General features: G+C 34.4%; 1 protein-coding gene across 4 annotated transcripts in view; it reads right to left on the reverse strand.

Annotated features, from left to right (window-relative positions):
- LOC102539326 (protein TOPAZ1-like) overlaps positions 1–25,268 on the reverse strand; it is a 53,836-nt gene that overhangs the window by 7,193 nt on the left and 21,375 nt on the right. For 2 of the 4 annotated variants that reach the window (XM_072955027.1, XM_072955028.1), the window contains exons 8-18: positions 25,064–25,189; positions 23,970–24,033; positions 19,232–19,383; positions 18,934–19,026; positions 17,122–17,237; positions 11,558–11,624; positions 10,360–10,534; positions 9,539–9,639; positions 7,022–7,187; positions 3,506–3,670; positions 1,515–1,718 (exon numbers count right to left, since the gene is read on the reverse strand). In XM_072955027.1, the coding sequence (XP_072811128.1) occupies positions 1,515–1,718; positions 3,506–3,670; positions 7,022–7,187; positions 9,539–9,639; positions 10,360–10,534; positions 11,558–11,624; positions 17,122–17,237; positions 18,934–19,026; positions 19,232–19,383; positions 23,970–24,033; positions 25,064–25,189 (1,429 nt within the window). Of the gene's footprint in view, positions 1–1,514; positions 1,719–3,505; positions 3,671–6,645; positions 6,747–7,021; positions 7,188–9,538; positions 9,640–10,359; positions 10,535–11,557; positions 11,625–17,121; positions 17,238–18,933; positions 19,027–19,231; positions 19,384–23,969; positions 24,034–25,063; positions 25,190–25,268 lie in introns of those variants that run through there. The other 2 variants (XM_072955029.1, XM_072955030.1) reach the window with 2 other exon arrangements.

Here is a 25,268-nt window from a genome sequence, read left to right on the forward strand (position 1 = left end):
GGAACAATTTGGAGGAATAGGGAGTGACTATTAATGCACATGGGGTTTCTTTTTGGCCTGATGAAAATGTTCTAAGTTTGACTGTGGTGATGGTTGCCCAACTGTGTAAATACACTAAAGCCATTGAATTGTACATGTTAAATGGGTGAACTTCATATTTGAATTATATCTCAATAAAGCTGCTAATACAAATTTTTAAATGATTAAGTTTAGCTGTTTTAATACAAAATTTTATTTCCAACTAAAAAACAGAAAGATTCATAGAAATCTCACTTAAATGTTTCCAAGTTAATACTTTGTTTCTGTGGCATACAAATGCTTTCTGATGGCACTTCCCCCAAACTGCACATTTGAAAAAAGTGACCTCATTAACATCAATTCTAAAAACTAAAATCATCAAGTTACACCAAACAGTACATATATACTTTGTAGTGTGATTCCTAGCAGTCTTCAAGGAAATACTATAAGGAGTTGAAACATAACCACAAAAGTGAAATGAAGTGTTATGAACAAACCATTCTACCTTTCCTCAAAATTTATGATCATCTTCAAAAAAATTCTGCTTTCGAAATTTCTTTTGATTGTAATCTACAATAAGAAATACATTTTACATAATGACCCAGTACACATACATGAATATATGTAACTGAAATGAAAATTTTATCAAATAATACTTAACCTTACTATCTGTAATGCACGCTAATATTTTCTTTCTCATTTCATTGGGGAAAAAAGTTACCACTTGCTAAACTGATCACAGCTGGCAACGTGAAAAACAATTTCAAGCTGAGAGAGGTTTTTGTTGGTGCCGGTAGGGGTGGCACAAGGGTGACACACACTAGGTCCTCAAATGTTTGTTATATGGATGACAGTGGTAGAAAGGAAAATTTAAGACAAATTACTGCCTGAAGGCAGAAAAGAACTCCTTTCTAGATCTAGATTCTACACAAAATTGTGTTCTTAATAAAATACCTGTGAAGAGGCTGGGACTAGAGAAAGCGTTAGTTTTCTAAGCTTACTTATTAGAGAGGAACAATTGTAAACAGATTAACAAAGTTCTATTACTAGGAGCCACATGAAAAACTGTCATGTGTCATGCTGCATTGTAACGGCAGCCTTTGTACCTCCTGCGGCCTGTTATAAAATATTCTACCATAAAGATCAGTGATAGGTGTGTGATTACCTCTTAAACTTCATTCTACCAATTGTTTAACTCCTATCTGTTTAAAAAATATACCAAATTGGTTCAAATTGTGTCATTTATTTCCTTTTCACATCATCTAGTGGACATGTTAATACACAAAGAAATAAAAGATATAGCAATTAGAAACAAAATATAGTAATTAGTAACAGGTTTCAAAAGAGTACAGCTCTGTTTAGATATCTTTGAATGTGTATCAACTGCTCTTTTTATATATTCAGTGCCTCAATGTAAATATCGTACATGGATTTAGGTTTAGAAAATTAAATTAAAAACCAATATATCAGATTTTAATTTTTAAAATGTAACTTACTTTTGTAGTGGGTTCTGGCTTTGAGCCATAAATTACTCCTTCCTAAAGAAGTAATCAATCTTCTAAGAAAGGAAAAATCGGTAGGGATGCTCTTTGAAATCATGAACTCTGCTACGGAGGATGACATGCCAAGGCAGTTGTCTTCTATACAGGCATCCAGAAGTTTATTAAAAAGAAGACTACACTGTGAGACCTCCACAGTTTCTGAAAAGAAAAAATAAATGACATAATGAAATTGATGCGTCTTCATCTCCTAAACTTCCCTCTTAATGCTTCTCCTTTCCCCTCTGCTCCCCTTGGCCCCTTCCTACCCACTACAGGAGTCATAGTCACTAAAATGTAATCATCTTACATGTTGTCTAAGTTAACAAAAAAAGCACTCAACAGAAGCAAAACCGTTCATTTACTGTGTAATGGAGAATGTGAAGGGAATGTGAATTCAGAGGCTGCATTAACACCTCTATCCATGGTCCTCACAAGGTGACTGCCGTGTGCAGGGTCTCTGATGAATGACTGCACAGTTCTGTTTGCATTCTATCTATGGTGCACACCTCAGACTTCTCCTTCCGATGACTAAAATAAATCATCCTCTCATAAATATTCACTCTCAAATTCAAAAAAAAAAAAAAAACCTCAGTGGGGAGGGTATAGCTCAGTGGTAGAGACCATGCTTAGCAAGCACAAGGCCCTGGGTTCAATACATGGTTCCTCCACCAAAAATAAATAAGTAAAATAAAAAATAAACCTAATTATAAATTAACTTGAAAATAAACCTAATTGCTTCCCCCCAAAAATGTTCAAAAAATTTAAAAAACCCTCCTTTACTACATATGTCTACTCCTTTCTGCTCTTTACTTCGAAGACAGTGAAGTCCCCTCGGAGACTTCCAACTCTTTTACTGCCTAGAATCAGTCAGTGCCTAGACTCCAGGTCTTTATCACTTTAGGATTTTTTAGTGGTCTAGGCCTAATTAGGAAATTTATCTCCTTACTTTTAGTCTCTTTCCAAACATTACCACCAGGGAACTTTCCTATAACACCAACTTGATTACATCACTACCTGTCCCCAAAACTCTAGCGACCCCTTACTACACATAGAGAAGAAGGTCTGTTTAGTCTGCCATTCAGGATCTTCTAAAGTCCGGCACAACCACCTGCTCAATCTCACTATTATTATTTTGTTTCATTATAACATAATTACTTATCAAAAGCCTTTTCTACAGCAGCCACTGTACCAGGGATACCAAGATAAAGAAAATATCACTGCCTTTAAGGAGTTTATTGTCTAGAGGGAGAAACAGTTAAGAACACTAATTGCAATATGCCAGTGGAATAAATGGGAAAAGGGACACTGATAAAGCACTGAGGGGAGGCCTTCACGTTAACGTTTTTGTTTTCATTAAACATTAACCCATTACTCTGACCCATCCCTCAGCTCATTCCTGACCCACAGCTTCTGCTGCTTCCCTCGACGTGCTGCCTGCATGTGACTTGCAAGCACTCAAGGGCACTACCTGCCAATGCCCACAGTATTCTCTTTCTCTGAACTTGTTATCTGCTTAATTTCCTCCATTTCCTCCACGTTTCCCTCTGTTCCAATGTAATGGAAAGTAAGTTCTATATTTGTTAAGTGATAAAAGAAAAAGTATTATTTATTTTTCCAATGCAATGAATTATTTTAAGGTATGACACTTGCTGGGGGAATTTAACATACTGTTTGCTCATGACTTGACAGAAGTAGGAAAAGGGGAATCAGGAAATGCTCCTTTTAGGAACTGCTGACAAACAATCCAAAGATAAGCATCTGATTTTTTTTAAACCATCAGGAAAGCATATTCAATTTGCAGAGAACACATTTTACAAAAAACAACATCATTAAAAATATGTGCTGGGACAAAAAACTCAACCAAAACAGGTGGAGAACTGTTTCTTATTAACAGTTAAACACCAGATGGGCCAGAGATAATTAAGCTAAACTTTCAAAAAACATACCTTCAGAATTTTGAAAACCTGGTAGATTTTGTAAAACTTCAAATGTCTGTCTATAAAGGCTCTTTGCTAAGATTTCATGTGCCATTGTACAGAGCAGATTATGCCGATTGAGCACATCCAGTCTATCGCAAGGCCACAGTGGTGTATTGATGATCCACTCTGACTCTTACAAAAAGAAAAAGTAAAAACACCATGAACATTACACTAAACAGTATAATAATAACTAATGTTTTAAAATATCTTTTGGAGAAAATGGCAAGACCCAGAATGGAATGTACTGAACAGCCGATTAGGGTTTGCCTAAACTGAAGTGCACTGTCTGGTAACTAAAAACTGTACTATTGGGCACTAACATCTGGACAGTTTATATGCACCTGTGGTCCCTAATAGGACAGTGTCTGTACAGAAGATCCTTATGCAACAGTTCTCTAAGGATTTTCTCACAAAAGGAGGCTTTCTAAAAAACTCAAAATAACTCGCTGCAAATCTGGATGGCAACAGGAGCAAATTTGGCAACATTTACCAAAAAGCTTTAAACTGCCCTTACCTTTAATCCAGTAATTTCATCAGAATTTATCCTAAGGACATAATAAAGATTTAGCACGGACGTTTAGCAGGGATTGTTGTTCATAGAAATTTAAAAACCAGCTAGTTCAAGAAAAGGGGACTCATGGATCGGTCTCTATGTTTATCTATATTTATTCATAAGATGGAAAACCATGCAGCCCATTAAGTTATGTTGTAGAGAAATATTCCCTTTCACAGAAAGATGTCCACAGGAAGACGGCTGCCTAAAGAAAATGCAAGGCACTAAGGAGTCTGCAGAGCATCACTAAAGTGGTCAATAACAAATGTATCCATTTAATTTACACACTCATTTCCAGGTGGCTTGATATGGACTTTTTACCACCATTTTGCTTATTCATCTCTTCTTATGTCTCTATAATGACTATGTATTACCTCTATAAAGGTAACAGAAGTTATTTTAAAATTCAAGGGCAGTTTCTCAATAAATAGCATAGCATTTTTTTAAACAAAATTTGTATTCTAGAACATTAAGACACTTTTTTTCAGCCTCCAAATCTTGACTAAAACTAAAATTATGGTTTTAAGGATTTTTTTTTCTTTCTTTCTTTGTTTTTAATGCTGGTAAGGGGAGAAAGCAAGGTAGGAATCTGCTGCTTATCTGCCAGGATGCAAGGTATCAGTGCTGAGAAAAAGTTTAAAATGGCCAAGTGAAAATGTGAAAAGCTAAAACAACTGATTTCTTCTCACCATAAAGTCTGCCACCCACTAAATAAGAAATGTGTAAAATATTCTACATTTCTCAAACTTCGTTTTAAAAAAGTTTAATAGGTAATAAAGGCATATGTTTTTTAAAGGAAAAAGTATAGAAAAATACGTAAAAAGGAAATGTGCCTCTCATTCCTGCCCTCCAAGCACTCAATTCTCTTCCCAGAAGCACCCACTATTACTAGTTTCTTGTGCATACAAATACTTCAAAAGTATAAAGATTATATGTATGTATTCTTTTTTTTTTTATACCAATGGTAGCATCTATGTACGCCGTTCAACACATCCCTTTTTTTACTTGGTAAAAGATCCTGGAGAGCATTCCAATGAGTACCTGCAGGTGTCCCTCATTCCATTCCATCAAATGGCTATCAAATAGTTTCACTAACTGGTACATCCTTAATGGACATTTAAGTTATCTGGAATTGTTTGTTATCACTGTTGATGCTTAAAAAAAAGATTCCAGATAACTTACAGTGCATACGTTTGCATACAGATGTAAATGTGTTTGTAGGAAAAATTCCTAAAAATGGAGTTAATAGATTAAAGGAAATTAGCATTACTAAATTTTGACAGATATTTTATCTAAAAGACAACGTATGTGAAGGCTTGTTTCTTTCTACCCTCACAAAAGGCATATCACAAGCCTTTAACCTTTGCTGGTCTGACAGGTGTTTAGGATGTTAATGTTTTTGTCTCTTAATACAAGTTGAGTATTGCTCTCACTTATTACAAGGCAGTTGTATTTGCTTTCCTGAGAATGGCCTGTTCACTGCAGAACGCTTTTAAGAACAAAAAAAAATCTGGGGACAATTTAACATACTTCTGTGGGTCTTTTTTGGAAAGAAATAAAATTTTACTTATGAAAATGACTTTCAATTGACATGGTCACTGCAAAAGAAAATCTTGCATTTATAACTGACAGAATCTTAAAAGATAATCTCAAAACTGAAGCATCAAAATTGTAAAAACTGTAAATCTCCATAGACCACTCCTCACCCCTACTACAAACTCTCCCCAGCCACTAGTTTCAGAAAGACTGGATTTGCCAGAAACTTTGAAGGCAGAAGATCACCAAGCCCACTTCTACCAATGATTTTTACCCTTTTAATTTCTTGCTGCATCTCATCTTTCTCACAGAGCTGGTGAGCTCCGGCTTGCATTTTTCTACCTCCTATTTCTATATACATTCTAGTTTGTATTTGTATATTTTGCATTTTCTATTATCATTTTGTATTTTATCTTTCTATATGGTTGTTCTTCCTCTCCGAGGAAACCTCACTGGCTATGTTTAAGTTGAAGAAAACCTTTTCCAACAAGCTGTTGATCACGAAGTCCAATCAGAGCCTATATATTCCATAAACCCTCAGCAGTGAACAAATATAGGTGTTTTATATACATATATATGAATATGTATGCATGCTAGTCTTGAGTGTTAGTGTAAAGGATTTCTATTTTATTTACTCATGCATTTATTCTGTCTTTCACCGAAACTCTGAGATTCTTGAGATTTCTTCAGTCTTATATATCCCATTTTATCAAATAAGATTTGCTTGATGGTGCACGTAGCCAAAGCTACTATTAGATGCTGTGCGGCTACTGTGCCATCTACGTTTTCATTTACCTCATACCAAACTAAGTAGCTTCTGCTAGCTTAATCTCACTGTCGTTTCTCTAGACGAACTGACTTACCAGGGAAAATAAACTTTACTTGTCTTGGTTTGAAGCCATGCCTGTCTGCGCATGTACAGATACAGTTTATGCAGACTGCAGTCGGGACTTCCCTGTCTCAGCAGCTGAAGCTTGGGCTCTGAAAGCTGGACTGTCCGGGACGGAATCTGGCCTCCACTCCTCACTTGTTAGTCATCTGGGGCAAGCTGCTTAATGTCTCGTAACATTTTCTTACCTATAATGTGGGGATTGTAATAATTCCAACCTCATGGGGTTTCTGTGAAGATTAATTGAGATAATCACGTAAAGCATTTATATGGTGATTGCGCCAAAGTAAGAACTACCTTTTCAACAAAGGTTCATATAGTTTCTTCTTTAAAGTGAGGTTAATGTTCTCCTTTCATTTTACACAACAACCTTTCCTACCCACATGATTACTAGTTTAGACCAAATTATTACCCACAATTCAGTATCAACTTGAGGTAAATACAAAGACAAGAATTTATAACAAGCTTAACAAATTATTTTATGCTAGCATATATCAGAACTTACCCCTTAAGACCCAAATGGCACCATCCAGGTTTCCATTTTTTAGAAAAATTTCTGCTGCAATATTCACAATCTGACATCTTGGTGCTAACTTCTCAGGCCCTATAAGTCCTTTTAAACTTGTAAAATGTATTTTTAACTCATACAGTTTGTCTAAGACCTTCCGTCCCTAGAGGAAAAAAAAAGAAAAAAAAACAGCATTAATTGAGTATCAATCACGTAGAGTATTATAGAGATACAAAGTCACCAAAAATTATATAGAAGACAATTATGCAGTTTGAATCACCATTCTAGACTGACAGCTGAACTGCTCCCAGACTCTCTCCTTAAGCCCTTTCCTGCTCAACCAAAGAGATGGGAAGGAAGGGGAGGCAAGCAGGGGTTTGCCTCATATTAGCCACGCCCCCTGCTGGGCCCCCTTTCAGCAGTTCTCCTTTCATCTGTTTTATTCGCTGTGCTTCCTCTAAAGATTTCACTTGGAAAAAGGATTTCATGCCTTAATGTGGAAAACTACCTGTTATATGTTTTGCTCTTCTCCTGTTGATCACCCTGAGATCCAGGAGGGAGAGTCAGTGAAAAAAAGACAGTATCAAATTTAGATAAAGAATGATAGTGGGGAAAAAAAAAAGAGGTAAAACTGTTGGCTGAAAATTTTTTTTTTGTTCAATAGGCTAATTATTTCACATATTTTACATAAAGACTGCCTCTAGGGTAGACATCAGAAACTGGGACATAGACATGTATTATTATTTTATACCAGGGGTCAGCAAAATTTTTCCATAAAGAACCAGAGAGTAAATGCTTTAGGCTTTGCAGGTCACATTTGGTCAGCTGCATATTATTTTTCGTTGTTTTATAATTTTTAAGTCTTTAAAAATGTAAAAAAAAAATTCTTTTTTTAAAAACTTTTTTATTGAGTTATAGTCATCTTACAATGCTGTGTCAAATTCCAGTGCAGAGCACAATTTTTCAGTTATACATGAACATACATACTGTCACTTTTTTTTCGCTGTGATAAAAAAACATTCTTAACTCACAAATTGTATAAAAACAGACTGTGGGCCAGATCTGGCTTTTAGTTTACAGAACTCTTGCTTTGTATTGTATTATATACGCTGTTTTGAGTCAGATGCATATTATGATGTCAGAGTACTTTCAATTTGTAAATGAGCACATTTTTCAAGGGATACATTAATTCCAACAGTTTTACTTTAATGTTCAAAAAGGAGTAAGTTTCATGAAAAAATTCATGCTAAGATAATAACATTTTCATTCTAAATAAGATAAATAATTTTTAATAAACATTTAAAATTAAAATACAGGCACAAATTCAGCAACCTCTTATATCTTAATAAAAATAACCAAATAAAATTAAACTGTACTGTGAGAGCAGGGACATGGTACACTCTGCCCATCCCAGGCCTGCTACACAATAAGTGCTAAACCTCTTGGAGACCTTGGAGACTGGAGAAACTTCTGTACGATGATTTCTTTCATTCTTTTTTCTTTTTTTAATTATTTTAAAAACTTTTTTCGGTATTTTTATTTACTTATTATTGTATTATTATTTTATTTTGGCAAGGGGGGAGGTAATTAGGTTTATTTATTTTTAGAGGAGGTACTGGGGATTGAACCCAGGACCTCATGCATGCTAAGCATGTGCTCTACCACTTGAGCTATATCCTCCCCCCTGTACAATGATTTCTTAAAAGTTTTTTTTTAATTCATAAATTTTTAATGTATATAAGTGACCATTTACTTAAATGTTATTTCACTTGTAAACTAACCTCTTTATGAAAAGGAATACAAGTCACATTTCAGTAGCTGATTCTAGAGCAACCCCACTCTCAACTATCCTACTCTCTGTATTACTCCATCCCTCAGCACTTCCTATTTTACATTTTCCTGGTCTTTACTTTACTTAACTTTATTGAATCTACAACTCCACCCGCCACCTCAGGGAAATCTAAAGAATGGCAGTACAGCATGGTCTAGAATCCCTACACTGCTTCAATGGTGAGCTAAGCCTCAAAGAAATACATGAAGACATACAGCAGGGAATCCTAAGAGGTGATTTTAAAGGAGTTCTGTTAATTGTGAGTATCCTGGGTTTACCTTTTTTTTTTTCCTTTTTTTAAATTCAGGTATAGACAGTTTACAATGTTGTGTCAATCCTGGGTTCATCTTAAGAAAGGTCTTCCAAAATTATAATGCTACCAATACTCAGGAGCTGGCAAAATAAATTCTGAATTAAAAGGTGCTTCAAATAAATACGATATTTAGCACAGCTTCCTCAGTGTTCCCGATACTGAGCTTCTTCATAGTAGCCCGTCTCCTGCCACCTCCTTTTCACACTTGCCTGATTTGCCACCAAATAATTCACTTAGTGTCTGGGTCTCAATTTGCCACCTGCAATGATTATGAGCAAATTCCTAATTTGCAGGGTTAATCTATATTCTGTTCAAAATTTTAAAACTAACTTTCTATAAACCAAGCCAAAATTAAAATTTAATGAAGTACCTTGGACCACTGCAACAGCTTGTGATAGAAGTACATAGCATTGATTCCGATTCTTCCCAGCAAAGTTTTATCTGCTTCATTGTTTTGTGGATCTTTGCTAACTGAAACACAAAGTAGGTATATGAAAGAAAGTGAAACAGTCACTTAGAATGAAGGAAAAGGCAAATTTAATATGGAATTAGTGACACTACCACCAAGACCAGGTGTCAGCAAATTCTAGCTCATGGGCCAAATCTGTCCTGTGGCCCATTTCTGTATAGCCTGTGAACCAGTAAGAACAGTTCTTTTATTTTTAAAGGATTGTTCGGAAAGAAGATTATGTGACACAGACTACATGTCACGTGTACAAAGCCTACGATACTTACTATCTGGTCCTTTACAGAAAAAGTTTGCCGACTCTGACAGAGAATATAGCTGTGAAGAGCTCATGTGGGAAAAAAAAAAAGGTCTAAAAAAATACGAATTTTGTTGACTTTTAATAGTGAAGATAGTAACAACTTAATGATTCAGAAATTTAGATGCTTCACTATAATTTGCAGTAATAGTTCTACCAATATGAATGAAAAATAAAGACATGAAATATCTGATTTTACATTGACCTTATATCATTATAATCTAATTTAACAATTAATAGATGGAAAAACTTATAAAGAGAAGGGAAAGTATCTAAAACTTGCAATATCAACTTATCCCCAACATGGAGAATATTAAGAGCTTTCTTTATATGCTAAGAACATTGTATTGGTTAGTCAATCAATCAATCAGAAAGAACACTGTAACACACTAACACACAATACTCAAATCAAAACACTGACATTTACCTGTTTCAGCAAATTCACAAAATGGAACACCTGGTCTCTCTTCTTCACAGTCTTTTGTTAGTGTTTCAGCAATACAAGTGCAAAATCTCTGCAAATCTGCAAATTTTTCACAGCCTATTTTTATGTTTATGTATAAATTTCCCAATTTGGTCCAGTCACCTTTTTCTTTATAACACTAAGAGAAATATTAAAAACAAAACAAAACAAATGCAAGCTTTCATTTATGCAAATATATTATGGGGTAGGCACATGCAGGCATCAGATAAATAGAAATTAATTAGACATAATCTCTGCAAATCTTATAAACTAACAATTGCTACAACATCAATAACATATTACTGTACAATCTGACGATAGCAAAACCTCCGCAAGTTCCAGATGTCAGCGTACACTTGTTTTAAGTATCTAGTTCCTAATGTACTTAATGATGTCACCTCCAAACCTGAATAAGATACTGAAGATAGATTTTGTGGAAAACAGATAATTAGCAGCATGATTTGAGCTTCCTCCACAGCAATGTGTTGTTTTACTACTTTTAGAGACTGCATTTTACAGTTATTGGGCCATTTATGATTTGGGATCCACACATCATCTTGAGCATACTTCTACAAAAGGGGCTACAAAGTAAATTTCAGTAAACTTACTGTCTTCCTATTATCTTCTAAACTAAGGAAGTTTCCCACAGCAACAAAAACTGTTTAAAGGGTATAAATACTAAGTTAGACTAGACCAACAATTACTAGCATGAGTACAAAAGTGATCTTAAATTAAAAAGTAAAATCATCCTGAAAGTCCTCTATCTCTTATTCAGACATTAAGTGCTTGGAGAGTGTTCGTGACCTTGGCTTTACTCAGTCAGGTCACATCCTGCAGCCATGCACGGACCATGACAAGAAAGCCAACTTGTGCACTGAGTGAGTCTACCCAGTGACAAAAATTAAAGGCTAAGCTACAGATTATTACACCTTAATGTAAGTTAATTTTAAACTGAACAACTTCTACAATTATTTTTAGAATAGTTCACAACTCTAAAAATGTTTGCATTTCAAAGCATTAACTAGTAAGTAAATAAAACTTTCTTTTCTTCCTTATGTAGTCACATTTCTAAAACTTTTTCTAAAGTTGGATTACTATTTCAAGCGTCTTTGTTGTTATTGTTTTTCAGAGATTCCATTAACTTATTTAATAAGTATCATACCTCTATTTCATTCAAGGCTGACTCTAAATCATACTTCCAGTTCTTCTTAAATTGCCTCATCTGTAACCTTTAACAATAGAAAACAGTTAATTATGTTGACTTCCCAAAAAAGTCACTGTTGCTCCTAATTCATTTGTTTTATAATCTATGCCTAAGAGACTGGAGAAACAGTAATATACTACAAAAATTTTCAATGTTGAAGAAAATGGCAACTGCACAGATATGTAACTCATACTATTTCCTCCCAAATGACAGGCAACAAGGAAAAAGCAAATTCCACTGGAAACCATACTTTAGCCTAACTTGAAGACAAAGAATGTCAAAACTTCAAAACAATTGTGAATAAAGAGAGGAAAAAAATTTTAATATGAGCCCTTGATCTCTACTGCTCCCACTCCATCCTCACTGTTCCACAAAGAGTTGTGGCAAGCAAAGACTGACCAAAACAAACCAAAAATGTGAACTGGTAAAGGGACTTAACATTGATTAAGAATCACCATCACAAAGTCCTAAGTTTGAAAATGCTAAGAAAAAAAGTGGGTAGATGAGAACACAAAACACACAGAAGGAACTTAAAAGCTTGTACGATTTAAAGGCAACAATCTGTGAAATGCATAGCTTCTGGGAAAGATAAAAGACAAAAATGAATGGAGAGGCACCCTTTGGCAACTTGGACGATAAGAAAAGGGGGGGAAAGGAGAGGGTGCCATTAAACTAAGAATACTGTACAACAGCCAACTATGGGGCCAATTTTGATAATTACTTCTAATGCTTTATAATTATTCCAGAGCATTAAAAAAGGACAAGTTCCTAATTTTTATCTATTCATCTTTTGATGGACACTAAGTTGCTCCGTATCTTGACTATTGTAAATAGTGCTGCTATGAACACTGGGGTGCATGTGTCTTTTCAAATTAGAATCTGTCTTTTCCAGATATATGCCCAGAAGGGGGACTGCTGGCTCATACAGTAACTCTATTTTTAGTTTTTTTAGGGAATCTCCATAGTGTTCTCCATAGTGGCTGTACCAGTTTATATTCCCACCAACAGTACAGGAGGGTTCCCTTTTCTCCACACCCTCTCCAGCCTTTATTATTTGTAGACTTTTTGATGATGGCTATTCTGACTGGTGTGAGGTGACACTACATTGTAGTTTTGATTTTCATATCTCTGGTAATTACCAAGGTGGATCATCTTTTCATGTATCTACCGACCATCTGAATGTCTTCTTTGGAGAAGTATGTATGTAGGTATTCTGCCCATTTTTTGACAGGGTTGTTTGTTTTTTTGATATTGAGTTGTATGAGCTGTTTGTATATTTTGGAAATTAACCTCCTGTCAGTCACATTGTTTGTAAATATTTTCTTCCAGTCTGTAGCTTGTCTTTTTGTCTGTTTTATGGTTTTCTTTGAGGTGCAAAAGCTTTTAAGTTTGATTAGGTCCCATTTGTTTATTTTTGCTTTTATTTCTTTTGCTTTGGGAGACTGAGCTAAGAAAACATTGGTACGATTTATGTCAGAAATTGTTTTGCCTATATTCTCTCCCAGGAGTTTTATGGTGTCATGTCTTATATTTAGGTCTTTAAACCATCTGAGTTTATTTTTGTATATGATGTAAGAAAGCAGTTCAATTTGATCCAAAATTGCTGTTTTGATTCCTGTAGCTTTGTAGTATTGTTTTAAGTCTGGGAGGGTTATGCCTCCAGCTTTGGTCTTTTTCCTCAGCACTGCTTTGGCAATTCTGGGCCTTTTATGGTTCCATATAAATTTTAGGACTATTTGTTCAAGTTCTGTGAAAAATGTCATGGGTAATTTGACAGGAACTACATTAAATCTGTAGATTGCTTTGGGTAGTATGGCCATTTTAACAATATTAATTCTTCCAATCCAATAATTACAAATTATTAGGCACAACTTAAATACCCATACACTGATTGAATAATCTGAAGTATAATTTGTGTATTGTATTAATCTATACAATGGAGTATTTTCAGTTATAAAAGAAGGACCAAATTCTCTATGAACTGATTTAGATTGATTTGCAGGATATATTGCTTGAGTGAAAAAAACAAAGCTGAAAAGAGTATTTAGTATATGCTACACTTCATGTAGTAAAGAGTTAGATATAAAAAAATACATACATATCTGCTCATTATAAGAAGGATAACCCCAGAAACTGAAAGACTGGTTACCTTCAGTAGGTAGGTAGAAAAGGGATAGAAAGAAGGAAATGGAAATGGCAGAGTAGGAATAAGGGGGAGCAACACTTGTCATTGTGCATCTTTTTAGTAGAGCTTTGACTGTTGGAACAAATAGTAATGTTTCACATACTTCCCTAAATAATTCAAATTGACAAGGATGTGGGATAACTCCAAATATAATACAAACAAAAGCAAGTAAACCTAGGAGCAGGGTATAGCTCAGTTGGTAGAGTGCATGCCTAGCATACACAAGGTCCTGGGTTCAATCCCCAGTACCTCTGTTAAAATAAATAAGTAAATAAATAAACTTAGTTACCTCCTCTCCCAAACAAACAAGCAAAACCAATAAAAAAAACTTTAAAAAAGCAAATAAACCTAAATGGTCTACAAATGAATAACCACAGTGAATGCGTGTGGGAAAAAAGAACTAACCTAAGTAACTTAGGAAACTATTTTGGCTGAATACTGTAATATCTTTATACTAATAATGCACTCTAGGTAGATTTTTTTTCCCATACAGGTATGGGTTAGCAGTTCTGAAACTACTTTATATGGATAGCAAAACAATAAGTGAACAAACATATTGCAGGTAGTAAGAGTCAGGTTTCTCACTGTTAGAGAAAGAATTTATAAATAAGAAAAAGAGAAGGCTAAAATAAACATATAGCGTCAGATTAGAATCAAGCTATCAGTATATACTCATGTTTCTTCTAATGTACATAAATATTAGAGAAATAAATACGTACCTTGTGTGTATGCACGTTTTGTATACATACATATATACTTCCTAGCCCTGTCCACTGAGAAGACCTGGCTGCAAGGACACTGTAACTGCCATGACACTCTAGGAGCAATGAACACATTCAGATCTTGGTTTTTAAATACTGTTCTCTAATAAAAGGAACCAGAGCTCCTTAGAGGAGTGTTGGTTGCTAATGTTGGGGCAAGGAAAAGAGAAGATGAGACTTAACTTTGTGGCTGAAATAACAAGAAAGTAGTGGAAAGATAAAGAAAACATGATGAAAGGATGGGACCAACCTGAAGGAATTCCCAAAGGTCAAATTTGGAACAACTTGAGCAACAAAATAAATAATGACAGAATTAGATCATAAATAGCCTATAGAATAAAATAAATAGCCATGAGTTCATACTGATATAAATTACTGAACAATAAATGGAGAAGGAACAGCTGTTCTTTACTGAAAAATTCCAATTAATAAATGTAGAAAAAATGTGGAAAATATCATAGTAGAAACTTGTAGTAAAGAGCCACTGAAGAATAGTAAAATTAATGTACGATGTTTTGAGAAGAAATGGAGTAATACATAATGCTAAAGTCTCTTCCCTGAGATATTTATTAATCACAGTGGGACAAAGAGTAACTTTACAGTGTAGAAACTTGCTTGGCAGATAATCTTTTTAATTAAGTGGTCAAGCTTAACTTAGCCAGTAATACAACATGTTGAACCATGCACACCCTACTATGATACCATGAGAGCTGCAGCGAGTTAGTGGACTCATACCAAAATTAACTTCCTGGTTTTGATCATGGTTCTATTATTATGTAAGATGTTAACATGAACATAACAGATGAAGGGTACATGGGAATTCTCTACACCAATTTTTGTAATATTTCTGTAAATCTAAGATTATTTCAAAATACAATTAAGTCATTAAATGTATGTTGACAAATTTCCTAGATTATATACACACCTAAATTCTCACTGATTTCTTGAATATAAATGTTAGAATTCTTCGTAGTAGCCTTATCTACTGAAAGTAAAAGACTTTCAAATGAACTATAAACTAGCTAATTAAAAACTATAATCAAAATCAAACTAAGAATAACCATTAAAATTCATTTTCCTTGTCTAGACAAGGATAATTATTTTAAAGAGTATCAGGAAAATTTAAATATAAAATAATAAATACTAAATTTTTTCCCATCTGCCCTGGGGCTGGATCCACATTCCCAACCATCAACACCCCTTAACTATCTACAGTTATTTTTCTATTTTCTCCTTCATTAAATAGGTCACCAATGTTAATACCTCCTAAAAAATACTAGATAATTGCTTTAAAACAGGCACATAGGAATAGGCAGAGTGTATGAGGATACAATTTCCAAAATCAGGGAATGTCAAATAAATCGTCATAATTTTGGACATAATTGTCACAATATTTAAGCCAAATTAGATAAAACTGTCATAATTAATAGGCAAAATAAAGATTATTAATTATCACTAGTTAAAGGAATCATAGAACTTGAACTCAACCGTGTCTTCAACGCTGCGGCTGGAAGGAAAGCGGCAGCACGCAGAGCTGCAGGTCCCTAGCTGCACATGGCGCTCAGGGCACTAGCGCAAACTCACAGGGGCTCCTCAGGTTATTTCATATTTTCAAGCGACATCAGACAGACACTGTCAAACTACTATTAACTTGTTTGGATCTAACTATTTAATAAATGATACTGTTAATGGGTTCCTTTTGGCCTCTGGACACTGTGAACCAAGAAAGTTTGGAAACCTCTGTATTAGAAGATAATGAGAAATGAGATAAAAACAACCGTGGGAGCTCCTGTGAAGGAACTTTCGGGGCATTCTCAAGGACTTTGGTGGCTGCTACCATTTGCACTTTATCAAATTTGATTTCATTAAAAAGTTATGGTTCTACTGTATAGCACAGAGAACTATATTCAATTTCCTGAAAAAAGAAAATTCATTGAGCTGTACATGTTAGGTTTGTGTACTTTTCAAGTCTGTGTTATGTTTCAATAAAAAGGTTTTAAAAATGGGAAAAAAAAGTCATGGTTCATCTAAATATTTAAAATTAGTATACTTTTCTCTATGTATGTGACAATTTAATAAATTTTTTTATAAAATTCATTTTATGGCTTTTCTTTTTCTCAATGCAGGTATACTATGATACTACTCTTATAACTCAGTATTTTTTTTAAAGGTGAACAAGTGAGAGAAAGAATGAAGGAGGGGCATTAAAATAGTGTATTCAGCTAACATGACAAGACGTGAATGAAACAGAAAGAAGGATTAAGGTAATCTGTATACATACAAGAGAGTGCATTAAGTAGAATTATGTAAGCTGTGAAACAGCAAGAGAAACTTCTTTTACATTTGATCTGCCAGGCACTGAGATGAAATCAGGCACTGAAAAAAGATTTGGTGAGGCAGGACAGAAGGGTTGGCTAGAGGCAGCTGATGACAGTGCGGCCAGGCCACAGCCAAGGGAGGGAGAAGGGTTAGGGTGGGCAAATATCTAGATGTAACATAAGTGCTTTGTCTTCATCCTTTTTAAGTCCTCACCAAAACACATATATTTTAGCCTTAATTATAATGATTTTTCTTACCTGGATTTCATTTCCAGAACTACATTTATTTCTTGCTTGGAAGCCTGTACTTGGTGTAAACACTTAATGATATAGCTGAAGTCTTCTGGGTCAAGTACCATCCCAGCTTCAACAAGCTGTACAACAGAGAAAAAAGTAGTCATTCTTGGAAAAGCATGAAAGCATTGAAACCAATATGTGTGAAAAAACTAAGACTGATGGAAGAAGTGAAACATGAAGACAAATAGAATTAAAATTCATTTCAAAAAATCTTAAGTGTTATTTTTCTTCAAATATTTGAGAACCACAGTAAGATACCTTATTTCAAGAATTTAAAGCAAAAATGAAAATAATACTTTTGAATTCAAACTTGAATATTCTTCCTTTCTCCAAAGTATCTCAACCACCTTATCAGTAGTATCTCCTTTTGTTGGGTACTCATTCTGTCTTTTAGTAAGTATAGCACTTATACCATATTCCTGATGGTAAAATTTCTAAGAAGTATCAAATTGAGGTTTTACAACTAATATAGGTGATTAGTAACAACTTAAAAAAAATTTAATTTATCTATCTACCAGTTTTATTGAGATATAACTGACATACAGCACTGTAAAAGTTTAAGGTGCATAGCATAATGATTTGACTTACACACATCACAAAAAGATTATAATAACTTTAGTAAAAAGCCATCATCTCATATAGATACAAATAAAAGAAAAAGAAAAGAATATTTTCCCTTGTGATGAAAACTCTTAGAATTTACTCTTTTAACACCTTTCACATATAACATACAGTAGTGTTAATTACATTTATCGTGTTGTACATTACATCCCTAGCACCTATTTCTCTTATAACTGGAAGTTTGTACCTTTTGACCACCTTCATCCAATTCCCACTCCCCACCCTCCTGTCTCTGGTAACCACAAACAAGATCTCTTTTTCTGGGTTTGTTTTCTGAAGTATAATTGACCTACAACACTATGTTGGTTCCTGGTGCATGACATTTGGTATTTCCATACATTACAAAACGATCACCATGATGAGTCCAGTTATCGTCTGGCACCATACAAAGATACCACGTTATTCTTCATTGTATTTCCATGCTGTACATTTCATCCCTGTGTCTCAGTTATTATGTAACTGGGAAGTCTGAGTAATTTCTGATTTGAAACACTTTCAGGAAAGTAATTTTGTCAAGTTTTGTAATGTGGAACTAAAGGTATTCACTGAAATATTTGTTCAACTGCTGGAGTGGTTCCAATGTTGCTCCCTAAGGAAAAAGGGCAGGAAGTGGGACGTTTTCTCACTATTAGGCTACTCTGAGATGAATGGCTGGGTAGTACCAAATACTAGAAAATATTCAACAGAACTAAAAATTTTAATATACTTTTAAAATGCCAGCAAAATCCTTGTTTTTCGTTTTGTTTAATGCCAAATATAAAATTAACTCCTCGCCACCATATTTTTTATCAATCCACTTTGGTAATGATTTTCTTTTTATACAGTGATTTGTGTATTTATTTTTGTTATAAATGACTTCAAATCTTTTTGAAAAAGAAAATTTTAATTATCCTTAAGTAGTAGAGATGAGGATAGTTCATTAATCTGAAAGAAGTCACCTGGCATGCTTAGAACTATTTAATTAAGGTGAAGACCTGTAAGTCACTGGAGTCTGTTTATAAACCCTATTTCAGGGGAAAAAGAACATTTCTGAAAATAGAATTCCTTGGCATAAAGAACGTGAATAAATGGCAACTTAAGAGTATAAGCAGAAATAATTATTTTCTTGGTTATTCACTATCAGAGAATAAAAGGGATAAAATAAAATCATACCTTGCAAAACATATCAATTAAAGCAGATACAGCATTCCTTAATTTCGTAGTTGCCACAAGCTCAAATATTTTTAGTAATATTTTCAGAGCAGGCTGGATAAAACAAAAAAATTACACTCATTTTCATGTCTTCTTTCAGTACACTTAAGTTTCTCAAATTTGTTTATGCTGAAAAACACAAGTGTTCTCTAGGAAATATTCAACAAACACAGAAATTTAACTGCTAAATTATAGAAACAAATATAACAGGGAAATTAACTTAAAATATTAAAAAAAAATACATTTTCAGGTTACTTACCAGCATTTTAACCATTATGCTGAGGTCCACTACCTGAAATATTTCTTTCAATAAATAATGTTTGAGTAAAGAATTCAGAAGGTCATTTAGCACTTGTAAGTCAAAGTGTATACCCGGAGGAAACTTTCTGTAGTACTCCATAAACATGTTTACTGAAAATGAAGAAATATATTTTAAGATCATTTGCTGCTTTTAAGATATTCATCTTTCCTAAATTAAGCAATTTTTCTACATTTAAAGATTGAATACTATAAATTCAATTTCTTAAAAGGTATACTTCCAGTATCAGAAATACTTGACAGAAATAAATTAAAGCCAAAGTTAGTGGCAATAACATATCAACCAGGCTTGTTAGGCACTTGACTGGGAGCTAACTCATGTGCTATCCACAAAAATTGGGACCAAATTGCCTCATACATCATGGTCTCAATACAAACTCCTGGGGAGCCACACTCCCAGGGACTTCAGGCAATGGCCTGTTTGGGGATAGCTGCAGACTATTTTGACACATATCCCTTCCTGCTGTTTTAACTCCATCAACAAATTGACCCGGGGATATTTTTTATTCTAGTTTATGATTATGAACATTCTACTACAAATTATAACACTGATTAATTTCCTTCACAAAAGCAGTTTCTCGATGGACACTTAGATTGCTTCATATTTTAGCTACCGTGACTAAAGTTGCTATAAATATTAGCACAAGGCTGCTCAAGTATCTTTTGAGATCCTGCTGCCAATTCTTTTAACTATATACTCAGGAGAACTGCTGGATTAAACAGTAGTTCTATTTTTAATTTTTTGAGGAATTGTCATACTGTTTTTCCACAGTGTCTGTATTATTTACCATTCCTGTCCACAGTGTACAAAGGTTTCAATTTCTCCACATCCTCACTAACACTTGTTGGTTTTTGTTTTTTTGATAGTAGTCATCCTAACGGATGTGAGTGGTAGTTTTGATCTGCATTTCCATAATGATTGGTGATATTGAGTGTCTTTTTATATGTTTATCAGGCAACTGTGTATATTTTTGGAGAAATGCCTATTTTTGAATCTGGTGGGTTTTTTTTTTTTTACTGTTGAGCTTTAGGGGTTCTCTATATATTCTGGATATTAATTGCTTACCAGATAAATGATTTATAAATATTTTCTCCCATACTATGGGCTGCTGTTTTACCTTGCTGATTTTGCCTCTTAATGTACAAAATTTTTAAATTTCCATGAAGTTCAATTTGTCTACTTTTTTCTTTTGTTGCCCCCGTCTTGGGTGTCATACCCAATAAATCACTGCCAAATCCAATGTTGTGATTTTTGTCCTTATGTTTTCTTCTCAGAGTTTTATTGTTGTAGGTCTTACATTAAGGTCTTCAATCCATCTTGAATTAATTTTTGTAAGTAGTGTTAGATAAGGGTCCAATTTTATTCTTTTGCATGTGGATATCCAGTTTTTTTCAGTACCCTTTGTTGAAAAAGAACTATTCTTTCCCCATTGAATGGTCTTGGCATCCTTGTCAAAAATCATCTGACCATATATGTGAGGGTTTACATCTAGGCTCTCTATTCTATTCCATTGGTTTATATGTCTGTCTTTATACCAGTACCACACTGTTTTGATTCCTGTAGCTTTGTAATAAGTCTTCATGTCAGGAAGTATGAGTTCTCCAGTTTTGTTCTTCTTCGAGATTTTTTCAGGATTCCTTGAGATACCACGTGAGTTTTAGGATGGGTTTTTCACTTCTACTGGGTTACTGGGCTTTTAATAGGGATTGCATTGAATCTGCAGACCACTTTGGGAAATAATGACATTTTAACAATATTAAGTCTTCCAACCTGTAAAAATGGTATGTGTTTCCATTAATTTATGTCTTCTTTCACCAATGTTTTGTAGGTTTCATTGTACAAGTTTTTCATCTCCTTGGTTAAGTTAATTCCTAAGTATTTCATTCTTTCTGATGCTATTATAAGTGGAATTGTTTTTGTAATTTCCCTTTCAGAGTGTTCATTTTCAGTGTATAGAAATGCAACTGATTTTCACGTGCTGACTTTGTATTCTGTTATTTTGCTTTAATTCATTTACTAACTCCAACAGGTTTTTTTTTTTCAGAATCTTTAGGATTTTCTACATACAAGGTCATATCATCTGCAAACAGATAATGTATTCTTCCTTTCCAAAATGGATGTGTTTTATTTCTTTGCTTTTTTAAATTACTCACACTAGAACTTCCATTTCTATGTTGAATAGAAGTGGTAAAAACAGGCATCCTTGCCTTGTTCCTGATCTTAGAGGAAAAGCTTCTATCTAGTCTTTTGCCATTAACTATGGTGTTTGTGTAGGCTCTTCGCATATGGCTTCTTAAATGTCGAGGTAGTTTCCTTTTCTTCCTGGTTATTTTTGTGTGTGCGTGTCTGTTTATCATGAAAGGGTGTTGAATTTTCTCAAATGCTTTTTGAATATCAACTGAAGTGAGGCATAATTGCCTGTCACGTGGCTGGGGCTAAGGGATGGGTAGCTGCTGCCATGCTAAGAGTAGAAATTGACTGAAATTAACAACCTACCGTTCAAGCTTTCCCCCAGAAGTTGTAAGCCTTCAACAGACTCCAGAGTTCCAAATTATATCAGACAGATTTTGCCAGTCCAACTGTTGTCTAGATGGGGAGACAGATTCTTGGGACTACCTACTCTGCTGTCTTCCTACAGTGCTTTTCTAAAAAGCTTTGTCAATTCATAATGCCACTTCAATTAACTTATAAGAACGACTCTCTCATTTGATTAGCAGTACACAATTCTGGTGAACCAGTAACACCGGATTTTCCTCTCCAGATCTCTTTCTGATTCTCGTAAGAGGAAGTAATGCTCATGCCTCTGTAAAGAGCTAACTGGACTCTTCTTATTAAAAATTAGAATATGTTGTGTATATCACCAATGGTAAATTTAAAATATTTGAAGCTAACAGCTTTTTTAAATTTAAATTTATATGATCAAAGCTCTATCTTTTGTGCTTCCCTTGGTTACTTTCAACTACAGAAATGATCAACTTTCCAAAAAATCTGATAGAAAATTTTAACTCTTCCTACTGAATTACCAATATATTATATTGATTCATTTTGAAGTATTCTAAGCAATAGTAGTTTTTCAAATGTTTTTAGTCATAAAACTTCTGGAAAAAGAATTTTATGTGGAAATTCAAATATAAACAGACAAAAATGATCCCATGGATACAGAGAGGAATGGGGATTCCCACCCATTCAGTACCTCCCCTTGTGAACCAGGTGTTTCCTGAGGGCTCTCTGTAACTACACCTTATACCAGTAGTATTGAGAGTCTCCTTCTAAGTTGCTATCCAGTTACCCTAACATCATTCATAAAATGAGCCTTCCTTCCCAAACCCTATGGTCCTTCTAAACACTAAACATCTTTTTATATAATGTCGAGTTTATTCTGAGCTATCTATCTGTTCCACTAATCTAAGTTTCTATTTTCACATCAAACATAATTCACACAGATTCTTGCTAACTTCCTGCATTTATTTTTCACTATGGGTTTTTGTTTTCTGTATTTGCTGTTTTAAAACTAAATTCACATATATTTTTCCTATTCTCATATTGGATATTTATATAATCAGAATTCTATTTTTGGGAGTTTTTGCATTTTTTCCATGTCACCTTCTTTTCTTCCACATCTCATGTTATGGAATTACTTCTGGAATATAAATGTTCATCCACATCTAACCATGTGCAGCTTCTTTTGCTTGACTATCACAACCCCTCAGGTGACAGATATATTCCGTATACAGGCTCTTATTACTTACATCTCAACTACTTCCTCCTTGTTACAGCTGGATTAGGTCCAGATCACCAGCTTCCTCAGACACTTCCTCTAATCCTTGGGGACATAGTATCACCAGCAAAACAAACTCGTCAGGGATTTTGTTTTCAGCCAAATGAGATTTTAAGCAGATGAATATGAAGCTAAAGTGTTCTATTACTGTATTATGTGGCTTTGGTGGCTGTGTCTGGGTGACAAATATAAAGCTTGGTCCCTTCATCTTGGGGCTCATCATACAGTAGGGGGAGATGGGAGCAGAGAATGGGATGAGGCTATGGAGTCATATAAGGGCCTAATAGAGGAGGTAATACTATTTCCCATGACTAAGCTTTGAAAGATGAACAGGTCTTTGCTTTGGGCAAAGGGGATGAAAGAAAGGCATCTTGGGTAGAGAGAGGCAGCCTGGCCTGTTTAGGGAACTGCACAGAATGATGGATGGTGCATCGGCTATAAGGGATAAGTGCAAAAAGAGAAGGATGGAGAAAAGAAGTAGGGAAGATCCAGTTTCTGAAAGATCCCTTCAGAAAGATTTTAAGCTAATTAACAATATCTTCTTTTCTGTAAATAAAATTTCTATACCATGAAAATATTAGTATATAAGGGAATTATAATGCTATGTGGATTATAATTTTTTACTAACCAAAATGCCAAACTTACTATTAATCTGAAGACCAAGAGAGCCACTCTGAAGCATTCAGTTTTCACACTTAAATGTACTGAATTTACTTTCAAACTCTAAGACAACAGAGCACATTATTTGAAACACTCACATTAACCAAGAGAGTCACTCTAAGTCATTCAGTTTTCATACTTAAATGTACTGAATTTACTTTCAAACTGTAAGACAATATAGCACATTATTTGAAACACTCACATTAATGAATTCATAGTAATCATTCCAATGTCTCATACCTGCACGTTGTAGCAAACACAGCTCATCGATTCTAATATATTTCTTAAAAACATCCATGCAAACCTGTAAAAGTCATGGAAAATATGAAATTACCTTTTTATATTCCACAGAAACTATACAAATTTCAGTCCTGTATTTATGCTTATTCCAATTTTTCAAAGTGAATTTAAAACAATGGAATAAAGAGGATGATGTTAGGTTACCTAAGATTTGAAATGCATACTGAATTCATTACAAAAACCTTATTTAGAGAAGCTCTGTCAAAGAAGTAGTCCAGGAAACAGTTAAGATTAGCAAGCAACTGAGGAAGGGAGGTGCAAAAAAATCTATCTATATCTATATCTCCAACAAGTTTGTATCCAGAATATATAAAGAACTATTAAGATGGATAAGAAAAAGACAATCCTACAGAATATAGGCAAAATATTTAGATATTTACAAAAAGGGGATATTCAAAAACCCAATAAACATTTTGAAAGATGCTCAGCTTCATCAACCATCAGGGAAGGATCACTCCCCACCCACCAGAATGACTTACATTAAAAGGCTGATAATATCAAGAGCTGGTGAGGATGTGAAGCAACCAGAACTCTCAGACATTGCTGGAGAGTGTAAGTTGGTAAACCACTTTGGAAATCTGTCTGTCAGTATGTACTAAAGTTGAATATATGCAGACTCTTTGATCTAGTGATTGTAGTTTTAAGTATAACCCATCAGAATGTGTACATATGCTCACCAAAAGACATGCAAAGCACCAATGGCACCACTACTGAATTTACCAAATTTAGAAACCACCCACCAAAAGCAGTATTTATCAACAAAATAAATTTTGATATACTCACAAAAGAACATTCAATATTATACAGCAATGAGAAAGAAATGTCTACAATTAGGTAAAAAATACAGATGAATTTCAAAAATACTGAGCAAAAGAAGCCAGAGACAAAAGAATACAGATTGTATAATTCCATTTATATGAAACACAAAACCAGGCAAAGCTCATCGATTAGGAGCTGATGAAAATCTGAATTAAAACGTATGACTGAGATGGTTATTAAGACAATCTCTACTTCAATGACTTAACATACTTTACCTTTTCATCCCTTTGCTCAGGCACGTGAGCAAACTTGCATTGTAATCGCTTACAGCCACATAATGTATTAAAATGAAACTTGCAGTATCTATGGGGTATCATCAACCCTAGGGGCTTCTGGAACACCTAGAAAAACAGACAAATTTTCCTTCTGTGTTAATTGTAAAACACTTAACTATGATCAAGTGAGAAAGTATCTGAAGCA

This window comes from Vicugna pacos, chromosome 35 (assembly GCF_048564905.1).
Source record: "Vicugna pacos chromosome 35, VicPac4, whole genome shotgun sequence".
NCBI lineage: Eukaryota > Metazoa > Chordata > Mammalia > Artiodactyla > Camelidae > Vicugna > Vicugna pacos.